This window comes from Cynocephalus volans, chromosome 8 (genome assembly GCF_027409185.1).
Source record: "Cynocephalus volans isolate mCynVol1 chromosome 8, mCynVol1.pri, whole genome shotgun sequence".
Lineage (NCBI taxonomy): Eukaryota > Metazoa > Chordata > Mammalia > Dermoptera > Cynocephalidae > Cynocephalus > Cynocephalus volans.
Genome location: NC_084467.1, coordinates 102,683,818 through 102,695,238, shown reverse-complemented (window position 1 = coordinate 102,695,238; position 11,421 = coordinate 102,683,818). Strand labels below are relative to the sequence as shown.

At 46.9% G+C, this 11,421-nt stretch overlaps 1 protein-coding gene across 1 annotated transcript in view; it reads right to left on the bottom strand.

Moving 5' to 3' along the window:
• Positions 1–547: 547 nt before the first annotated feature.
• MAB21L3 (mab-21 like 3) overlaps positions 548–11,421 on the bottom strand; it is a 35,253-nt gene continuing 24,379 nt past the window's right edge. The window contains exons 4-6 of the mRNA XM_063105817.1: positions 5,987–6,165; positions 5,295–5,489; positions 548–781 (exon numbers count right to left, since the gene is read on the bottom strand). Coding sequence (XP_062961887.1) covers positions 548–781; positions 5,295–5,489; positions 5,987–6,165 — 608 coding nt within the window. The remainder of the gene's footprint in view (positions 782–5,294; positions 5,490–5,986; positions 6,166–11,421) is intronic.

Below are 11,421 nucleotides of genomic sequence, written 5' to 3'. Positions count from 1 at the left end.
CATTTCATCAGCGCCGCAGGTACTGATCCAGGATGCTAACACCAGCTACTAAACCAACACTGTTGATCCAATGCCTTCCCTTGAAAAGGCACCAGCACAGTGCCACAGGCTCATAGCCCCACTCTGAGGGAGGTGTATTCAGATCCCCACTTTACAAATGGAAAGATAATGAGCCCATGTTCAGTGGGCTGAAGAGCTCCTAGGAAGCAGGCTAATGTCTGGCCTGCCAGGGGTTCAGTCTCCATCCCCCCGTCAAACAATCGGAGCCTAAGCAGGGGAATAAATTCAGAACTGTCATCAGTTCAGAATCTGTGGCTTGGGGAGATGGTGAGAGCTGTCCCCAAGAGAGGTAGCTAGGGCTGAAACACTTGCTTGGCCCCAGGGTGTCTCAGGGTGCAGTTTCCTCTCTCAAGTGCTGCTGGTCAGATGTAATTTCCTCTGCTGTTAGTCTCCTGGGAAGGTTCCTGGCACCTGACTGAGGAACCATCTACAGAATGACGTCAAGCCAGAATGGGATGTCCAGGAGCCTCTCAGGCAGGGGCAGCTCTCAGGCCAGGCTGATCTGGGGGTTTCTCAAGAAGGCGGTGAGTTTTTGGGCCACAGCATCCAGTTCGCTCGAGCTGGCACCCCGAAGGAGGTTGCTCTTCCTGACGAAATAGTGCTTGAGCAGATGCTGGCTCACGCACTTGTGCAGTTTCCTCGCCAGGCGCAGGAACGCTTTGCTGAAGACCTGCCAGTCCTTGAAGTGGGGATATTTCTCACAAGTCCAAAAGAGCACTGTCTGTAGAAGCAAGAGGTGATGTCAGACATCACGGTGGGCAACTGAGGAGGGTATCTTCAGAAACAATTATGGAGCTTACATGGTCTTGGAAGGAGAGAGAAAGCCACCCAGGGCAGATGGGATCTGCCACGAATCCATGATTCCCAACCTCAGGTGGGTCCACAGTCTTATCCAGCTGGTCTCCTATGCCTCTTGGTCCATTTATTCTCTCACTCTCCTCGGACATTTCCAGTGATCACCCCTCTCTTTAAATCTGCAATACCCCACTCCAGGCAGATGCCTCTGCCTCTTACTTCAGAGGGAAAATGGAAACCCTCATCCCCCCCAAACCAGACAGTGCTGCCTACGTTTGGATCCTCTTCTCCCCCTGCATCCATCACTCCTGCTCGCTGTGGCTGATCCCCCTCAGGGCTCAGGGTCCCACATTCCAGGAACTGTACATGATTGGTCACCCTCCTCCTCAATGGCCTCTCAACCTGTTCCAAGCTCTCCTGCTCCCTCAATCCCACATCTCCTCCATGCCCGAACTCTCACGTCTCTGCAAATCCAGGCTTCTCCAAAGAGTCAGCTCTATTATTGGTCATTTCCTCTCCTCCCATCCCCTGCCTCAATTGACTCCAGTAAGGATTCTTCAGCCATTAGTCCTCAAAGCTGCCTCGTTAAGGCCCAGTGATCTCCATGTTTCTAAATCCCTCAGCCTCCCTTCAGAGCCAATCTTCACGAGGCTTCCAAGCCAATCCTCTCTGGGTTTTCTGCTAGCATTATAGCTGCTGCTTGGCAGGCCTATCCTCCTTCACTTGCCTCTAAACGTTGGGGTTTTTGGAAGCTCAGTTCTAGATCCTCTTCTCTCTACGTTCATTCCCCGGCTCAATGTTTCTTCCACAACAACGGCTTTAATTCCCACTAAATATAGGTGGCTTGCAAATTTTTTTCTCCAGCCCAGACTTCTCTGACCTCCTTACCTTGCATGTCTTGAATATCTGAAAGTCATCCCAGTTTCAACATGTCCAAACTGAACTCACGATCTTCCCCCCAAACCTGATCTGCCTCCAGAGTTGCTTATCCAGCCAGTTATGCAAGAACCAAGCCTAGGAGTCCTTCATCCTCCACCACCCCTGGTCAAGTCCTGCCAATCCTCCTGCCTAAGTATTTCTCAAATCTACTCACTCGTCTCCATCTCCAGTACTCGTACTGCCATCCTCTGCCACACTGCCACCACATGTCACCTAGACATCTGCACTTATTCCTGTCACCTTCCAATCTGTCGCCATCCACACTGCAGCCAATATGATCTTCTCAAAATATAAATCCATGTTCCTTCTTCTTAAAAAAACTTAAAAGTCTTCCCATTGTCGGTTAACTAAAAATATGATCTTTAACATGGTTTGATTTATAAGGTTGGGACCCTGCCTTCCTTCCTAGCCTAACCTTGCCCCACGTTCTGTCTTGTTTTCTCACTGGCTTCACCTTATGCTCCCTTCTACCTCAGGGCCTTTGCACATCCCACTTATTCAGCATAGAACTTACTTTCTTCCCTTCTTTGTTCAGAAAACTCATCCATCAGATCAAATTTCCCTATGACACCCATTACACATTCTCTTAGCCACATACTTCTCATAAGAAACAGCAATGACAGCAGTAGCTTTTATATTTATGATTATTTTCTCATCTTCCCTATTATAGTATAAGCTTCATGACAGCAGTGAACTACACCTGTTTTTATTCACTATTATGTCACTAGCACCCAGCAGAGGGACTAGCTCATGAGAAGCAGTCAATAAATGTTTATTGGGTACATGAATTAATTAATCGTTAATGTTATGATTTATATATTGAGTACTTTTATACAATCTTTGTTTTTTAGAGCTGTTGTAGGTTCCAGCAAGATACTGAGTATGTTTTTATTTAGATTATATTGTTTTGAGTAAATGAGTCAGAGGTAATTTTATGCTATTCAAGATAACCTAGATACCAAAAAATATATTTTTAAAATTTCTCTTATTAGTTAAGCTTTCATCTCCCTAGGCGAACCAAAGCAATTAAGCCCATTGTCATCAGGTCCATGCACCTGAGTAGATTTCAGGAATGAATAAGGTAATGGAAGATAAGCTTTTGCTTCACGTGAACAGTCCTGGGGAAGAGCCTCTCTGGGGAGGAGGTGAAGACCTTGTAAGACAGTGTCAGACTTAAGGTGAGGTGACTGTGATTGCCACATCCTTCCTGCTGCTGTCTTGCAACCCAACCTCTTCCACCTTTCCCTAGACTGAAGACTTGTCAAGGATCTAGCACACTCAAGGCAACATCCGGGACAGGGTCTAACACCACGTCTGTCACTAGCCACATCTGCTTCGAGAGTGATGCCTCACTGAGAGAATTCTGCCCGTGGACCAAAAATAGAACACTAAAGGGAACAGCAGTTAGTACTGCTCTTGTTTATCCTACTTTTCTCCACAAATAGCGCCCTTTTTAAAAATGCTCATCCTTGAGAATCCACGATTCTACTATGCCATGTAGGTAGATCAGGAAGGCCTGAAACAGAGACTCTCTGAGGAGTTGTCTTAAGATCCTCTAGGTGACTTAGGAGCCATCGGAGAAGAGTAAGCCCCTGGGCGGAATGCAGTTTTGAGAGTGGTCATGGCCTGGGAGGCCATGGTGGCCCTATTCAGTCTTGCCTGAAATATCCATGCCACTTAATGGTGCTTCTGTCCATCTTAACCGAGAGGCAATGAAGTCGATTGTTAAGATTGAGGTTTGATATGAGTCAGACCTGAGTTTGCTTCTCAACTCTACCTCTTTCTAGTGTGGCCAATAGAAGGGAAGCAAGAAAGAAGCTAGATCTTCACAACTCATCGGATCGTCTTCTGGAAGCACATGCCCCCAGTCCAGGAGAACAGGTTGCATGTTTTCAGGGGAATGTGCTTGGGGACATGTTGAGAGTGTTGAAACTCCAGAGAAAGGCCCCAGTGTGTGAAAATGAGATGTTAACGGGTTTGGGGGCAGGTCAAGGAGGATAGGTTATCAGGAAAGATAAGAAGCAAAGACTAGTGATTTTGTGCCAAAAAAACCCCAACAAAACTTGAGTAAGATATGAAGCCACTCATTCATATATTTGCTCAACAAATATTTACTGAGTTACTATGCACAAAACATTGGGAGAGATACTGGGGGTTTGGTAGTGAACAAGACCAATGTGGTACTTGTCCTTAAACAGGTTACTTTAGAGCAGAGTGACATGGGCTGGAAGATGGTTTTGTCCATTGAATGAGAGGTAGCACAGGTAGGAGCATACAAGGCAGGCACCCCACAGACAGGTGGCTGCTCCAGGGACCTGTGCTCACCTGTGTAGAAAGACATTCCATCCTTTTTGGGGCCGAGGAGAAGGTCTGAAGCTCCTGGACCAGCTCTAGCTAGGCTGGGGCTGTGTTGCCCTGCAAGAATCTGATACCTCCCAACCCCAATGTGCTGCATGCAGCTGTTACGTGAGAGTCCAATTCACTCTGCGTGGTCCCCAGTTTGAGAAAGAAGGAGTTGCGAGTATCGTCAAAGGCCAGCTCTCCAGGGAAGCCCCCCAATCTCCAAGACCAGGTCAGGTTCTGCTGTTCCAAGCCTTTACGGAGCGATGCTATTCTCTTTGCTAGTGCTCCCCTTGCTGCAGGATTACACATGCACCCGTGGGCTTGTTTGATCAGTGTCCACCTCCCCTGCTAGACCACCAGATGCTCCACGAGATCAGGAACCACATCTGTGTTTGTTCACCCCTGTACTCCAGGTGCTGGGCACACAGCAGGTGCTGAGCAGGTGTCCAGCCCAGACTAATCTCAAAAAACATGTGCGGAGTGAGAGAGAGAGTGAGTGAGTGCATTAATGAATGTACAATGTTGGGTTGGGGGCAAGGGGAGGCAGGTGCTGGCACAGCAAGGAAAAATCCCTGCCTGATGACTCGGAACCTGGAAGGTCCAAAGCCTGGAAACAGGTCTGCAGCAATGTTTGTGCGGTAACCTCAACGTTTCCTGTTTTCCTGCATGTAGCACATCTGTGTGTGGGTGAGTGGTTGCACTTGGGCTAGAGTTGGGATGAGAGCATCACAACACCAGGGAAAGCACGAATTCATCAAAGGTTTAAGGCAGAAGCTACATTTCGTAATTCATTTCTGAACCTCAGCAGGGTTTCTGGCACACATTGAGCACTTGTGTTGGTTTGTAGAATGAAATAAAAGAAAAGGGAGAGAAAAGGAGAGAAGGAGGAGGGAGAGTAAGAAAGAAAAGGAAACTGGAGAAGAGAAGGGAGGAAAGCAGAGGACATTTTACCCTGAGCAGGGGTGTCGTGGACACACATACAGCCCAGTTTATATATTTCTATGATGAGTAATAATTTGTGGGATGGAAAATATGGATATTGGAGCCCCATCCTGAATTCATCACACACACCTCCCCTTCCAAGTGGCTCTGGCCAGGCCTGACAGAGGCCAGCGGAGGAACTCCCTAACCATTGCCCCTGCAGCACCCACACTCACCTGCAGGTGGTGGGACGTGATGACCGGCCTTCTGCCTGGACACCAGACCTCTTCCTTGAGCTGCCTCATGACCCGAAAGCACTTCCTGCGGCAGCCCCCATCCTCATCCAGCAGTTCCAGCAACACCTTCTCGGCCCGGAAGAAGCTCAGCTGCCAGTAGTAATTTGAACAGGCCAACAAGTGAAACCCAAATGACTGGAAGAGAAAAATATTGGGAAACTGAGAAGGACGATGCTTGCTGAAGTAGAAAGCCATTTCTGAAGCAGTGCACTAGTCTGGGGAACCCATCACGAGGCGGGCAGTACATTCTTCATGGGGACAAGCACAGGAGTGTCGGGCAAACATAGGCCACTTGAAATGGGGACAGTTAGCGGGAGAAGGCTGTACCCACCCTCTCTCCTGCAGCTGTCCTCCATCTTGAGTGTGCATCAGAATCACCTGGAGGGCTTGTTAAAAACAGACCACTGGGCCCTGCCACAGAGTCTCATTCAGCAGGGCCAGGGTGGGGCCTGAGAATCTGCATTTCTAACAAGTTCTCAGGTGCTGCTCCTGGTCTGGGGCCCACATTTTGAGAACCACTGATCTAGTGACATCTCAGCTTTCCTTTGGAAGCTGGTTGGCAGTCAGTAATGCTGGGATGGGTTATGCTGTTAGCCTCTTTTCTGTTGAGCTGGGGTCCCACGCATAGGTACCTTGATGTACTCCACTCTCTCAGGGGAAGGCCAGCGCTTCAGACATCGAGGCCACCGGGCTTTCTTGGACCAGGCAGTGGGGATCTCCACGGTGGGGGCCAGCTCTAGTTCCACTTGACCTGTGGATGTTTCCATGGCAACCCAAACAGCCGTGCGGTCTGCTAGCATGCTGACTTTACCTGATGGGAAATGAACAGACAGACAATGAGAAGAGAAAGCTTTGCTCATTACAAGCCTCAAAAAAGGAATTTGTGAGCAGTTGCTCTGACCAGCTTCTTGCAATTGGTGAGGCAACTTTCAAAAGTCTGTAGCCCATCAAGGGTGGGCATTCACAGCAACCCAGGCACGTAGTCAGCTAATCACCGTTAGAGCATTACTAGAAAATCTCAAACACCTAGAGACTGGTTTTCAGAGTAATGTAAACATATGGCCATTTTTTTTTTTTTTTTCACTTTGCACCCAGATGTTCTGACATTATTTAAAGACAGCCTCAGTCCCCTTATTTATTCATATGCCTTTGCTGGAGTTCAGCTTAACCTGTCTTTTATCTGAGTCAAACATTTCTTATAGAGTACAGTAGTCGACCCTTATCTACAGTTTCCCTTTCCCTGTTTCAGTTACCCACCGTCAACCACGGTCTGAAAATATTAAATGGAAAATTCTAGAAATAAACAATTCATCAGTTTTGAATCACACGCCATTCTGAGCAGCATGATGAAATCTCTCACCGTCCTGTTCTGCCCTGACCAGGACAGGAATCATCCTTTCATCCTGCCCGTTAGTCACTTAGGAGCTTTCTCGTTATCAGATCCATTGTCGCGGTATCACACTGCTCGCGTTCAAGATCCCCTTTACCTCATAATGGCCCCAAAGTGCAAAAACAGTGATGCTGGCATATTGCTATAATTGTTCTATTTTATCATTGTTGTTGTGAATCTCTTATTGTGCCTAATTTATAAATCTAATTCACTTATAATCTAATTTATGTCTATTTATCATAGGTATGTATGTATAGGGAAAAATAGTATATATGGAGTTCAGTACTATCCACGGTTTCAGACATCCACTGGGCATCTTGGAACGCATCCCCTGAAGACAAGGAGGACTACTGTGTTTGTTTCTGCCATCCACCAAGCTGGCCTAGCTGCACAGGCATTTCTCATCATAAGTCTCTGTGATCAGAAAATACTTCAAAGAATGGCACAGCCACTGTTTCAAAGCGGCAAGTAAGTGGGAAGAAGCCCCCACTGCCTCGTTTTCCTGCCAGGCAGAGGGAGAGAAAACAAATGCATCTGGTAAAGTTTGCAGCTCACATTTTAGAATTTCCTCATTTCTGATTTGCTCCCCCATCCTTCAAAAGATACAGTCGTTTTTTGTTTGTTTGTTTGCCTTCATTACAGACAAGGATGAGCTGTCTTGAATCGGGATCTATTATTTTGCTTTTCCTTGTTGGGAGAAGAAAATGGAAGCTCATTAATTGTGTTCAGCTGTTCTAAAGGAAATCATTCCTCTCCTTGGCCAGAGTGTGATAAAGGCCTTATTGTCTGCATCTCATCAGAGCTGCCCAGACAGGAACATGACGACCTCTGGCACTTCAGCCTTATTTACTGAAAGCACCTTGTCAACCTGGCCCAGTTTGAATCTATTCTTTGCACTTTTGCTATTAATAATGTCACAAAGTATGCTTTTGAGCATGTACTTTGAGCACATGCTGGAGCCAGCCTGCCTGGCCCACACGCTGCTTCTGCAGCTCACTCTGCTGACCAAGGGTGTGCCCTTCGGCAAGTTCCTTAATCTAAGTCTCAGTTTTCTCATCTGGGAACAGTTAGAAAAAGAAGTCTTGCTCTATAGAGTTGTTATAAGAATTGAATTAATCCATAAAAGCATTCTCTACATAGTAAAAACCCATTAAACATGAGCTATTATGGAAACTTTCAGAACTATTCTTCTAGATGTGTGAGGGCGTGTGTGTGTATGTACAAATGCACCCTTTTTTTCTTTCCTTTTTTTTTTTTAACCTAATTATCTAGCACAGGCATTTTTCATAACTCTATGTGCATGTGTGTGCCTGTCTGTGCCTCATTCTTTTTAAAGTCTGCATAGTAGTCCACTAGGCAGAGGTAGAGTAATTTATTTAGCCAATTTTCTTTCATTAGCCATTTAGATTATGTCTAGTTATTTACTATCATAAAACCTATGGCAGAGGATATTCTTCTGCATATTTCTTTGTGTATTTGTAGAAATATATTTCTAGAACTGGAATTCCTGAATTTTCAAATAAACACATGATAAAAATAAAATGGACAAATTGCCCTTTAAAAAAAAAGCAGCAATATACACTTCCAAGAAAAATACCCATTCACCATGCCCACTTCTATACTGAGAATGATCACGCTTTTCAACTCTGTTAACCTGTTGGGTATTTTACTGTATATTAGAGGATCACCTTTTCTTATTTTTACCAGCCATTTATATTCTTTTTCTGTGATTTTTTTTTTTTTTTTTTTTTGGTCATAATTTCTATTAGTTCATTTTTTTTCTTACTGGTTTATAAATACTCTTTTATAATTAGGGAAATTAGCCATTTTTTTCCAGTTTGAATTTCACCTTTTCACTTTGTGTGAACAAAAGGGTGTGTGTGTGTGTGTGTGTGTGTGTGTGTACGCGCGCGTGTGCGCGCACGTGCACACGCGCACACACGTATGCGCACACATATGCTACCTAAACAGTAGCTTAAAAATTTGGGGTTGCTGGGCCTACCGTGTGGCTCACTCGGGAGAGTGCGGCGCTGGGAGCGCAGTGGTGCTGAGTGCGCCGAGGCCTCGGGTTCGGATCCTATATAGGGATGGCCGGTGCGCTCACTGGCTGAGCGGGGTGTGGGCGACACCAAGCCGAGGGTTGCGATCCCCTTACTGGTCACAAAAAGAAAAAAAAAAAATTGGGGGTTGTTGAACATAGTCAGTTCTTTATGACTTCTGTATCTTGTGTTTGTGTTTCGGTACAAGGGGGTGGTTTCCAAATGTGGTATCTTGACATGCTTGGGTACTGCAGTCAGATGGAGGGTGTGGCAGTAGAAATGTGCTAATAACAAAGATCTGGGGTTTGTGAATAATTTGCATTTTTTAAAAAAGGACATTTAAGCTTTTAAGCTAACTTGTTTTTGAGTTAGTTTTTAAGTTAACTTTTTAAGCTAACCCTGCAAGGTATGCATAACCCACAGCCTATCATACCTAGGCCAGAACAGTAGCCTATTTAAATCCAAGAGAGTGTTTTGTGAGTATGAATTCCAATCTTCTGTGTATCACAGCAGAAAAAGATCTAATTCATATCATGAGGACTGAACAGATGTAAAGAGCACATGATTATTGTCTCAAATTAGGAGCACAGGCTTCAGGTGATAGGGACAAGCCCAGAAAAACTTAAACCTGCACCTGTACTTCCACTTTTTGTTTTGCACCTGTATTTTCGCTTTTTGTTTTGCTTTTGTAACACTGACCGCCTTTTGTATCAGCTTAGCCCCCACCACATGGCCCCCGCCGCATGGATTACCCTAGAAGAATGTAACCTATATAACCCTTTGCAAGCTTGGAGTCAAGGCTCAGATTTTGGAGTGTGAACTCCTCTGGGCCTGCTGGTGTAATAAATCTTTGAATTCTCCAACCCTCTGAGTGATGCTTGGTTTCTCAGCAGTCTGCCCTGTAACATTTCTGGTTCCCTGACCAGGAAGCCAACCAGACTGGCCCCTTGAGCCACCAGCCCAAGAGGGGGCCGCCCTTGGAGCAGAGGAGCCTCGGCCTTTGAATGGCGTGGCGCTGCCTGAACATCTCAAGTCCTCCTTCACTGGGACTACAATGACTCTGGGGCCACCATCTTCGGACAGACTTAGTGGATGGATGGACTAGCTCAAATCCAAAAACATCAGGATCAGGTAAAGTCCTGGGACTCAGACCCAGTTCAGTTCAGGCGTGTCTCTGGGCAGAAGGGGAGCTTGATCACCTCCCATGGTCACATTGCAGGAGACCGCCAGTTCAGTCAGGACCTCCCAAATGAGGGAGGAATGTTTTAAACTCTGAGTGTCTGTGTGAGTGAATAAATCTTTGTTGTGCTAAGGTGACTACGCTGCGGCGCCTGAGTGGGTCCTAACCTGTGGTTCTGTGGTCACATCATATGGCACAATGGTGATTCCAGTCCCTGAGGACTGCAACTGGGCCCTGGATTATACGGGTACACCTTAGCCAAGATGAACCTGACAGTCCTGCAAGGGATGCAGCCAGGCAGATAACTGAATGGCTCTTCCTCTCTGAGGAGGGACACCCACCCTTGTTCATCCGTGTCACCACTGTAGGGAGGGCAACAAAGTAGGCCAGTGGTGGGGACCCCTTGCTGCCCCAAGCAACACGGTAGGTGCTTTTTTGAGGCCCTGGGTGAAGTATACCTTGGCACCCAATTACGGAGACTTCTTTGTCACCTCATCCTCCTGGAAGCAACTTGCCCCTTTTGCCTCCGGGACACCATTTGCAGGTCCCAACCCCCCCCCCAATAACCTGTTTATTCTCACAGGCATTCTCATTGCCATGGGAGGGACCACTTCTAAACTTAGAATGCATGCTCAAGAACTTCAAAAAGGGATATTTGGGGGGTTATGGAGTAAAGATGACTCCTAGAACACTCTGAACCCTTTGCAAACTTGAATGGCCCACCATCAATGTGGGCTGGCCATCGGAGGGAACCCTCTCCTTACTGACCATCAGGGCTATATATGAGACAGTGACAGGGGACCCTGGCCACCCAGATCAATTTCCTTACATTGACTCCTGGCTACAAATTGCCCAAACTATGCCCCCATGGATCCGATTCTGCGTGCATGAGGGACAGTGCAAGGTCCCAGCAGTGCACATGCTCTATCTTTCAGGGGGCTGCAGATGATGAGCTATTACCCCTGCCATATGCCCCGTCTACCCCACTGGGCCCCACAGCTCATCACCATCCTACAGTCCACTGGTGTCAGTCCCATCACCTCCATGAATGCTATCAGCTCCCCCTCCCCCAGCCAGTCCTGAGCTGATGAGAAGACACCTCCACTCTGCACAGCAACCCCCAGCCCTCCAAATGCCCCTCCAAGAAACCTGAGGGCCACCACACGTCAATCCAGATGGCAGCATTCAGCCAGGGTGACCTCTTTTCTACTATCAACCACTGATCTCTTAAACTGGAAACACCACACACTGCCCTACTTGGAGCAGCCCCAGGCCCTTGTCAGTCTCCTGGAATCCATCTTCCTCACTCATCAGCCTACCTGGGAACACTGCCGCCAGCTACTTCTCACCCTCTTCAACACCAAAGAATGGTAGTACATCCTGGCAGGAGCAAGGCAATGGCTCCAGGAGCAGGCACCTGCTGGCATTATGGATTCAGAGGCATGAGCTAAAACTGCT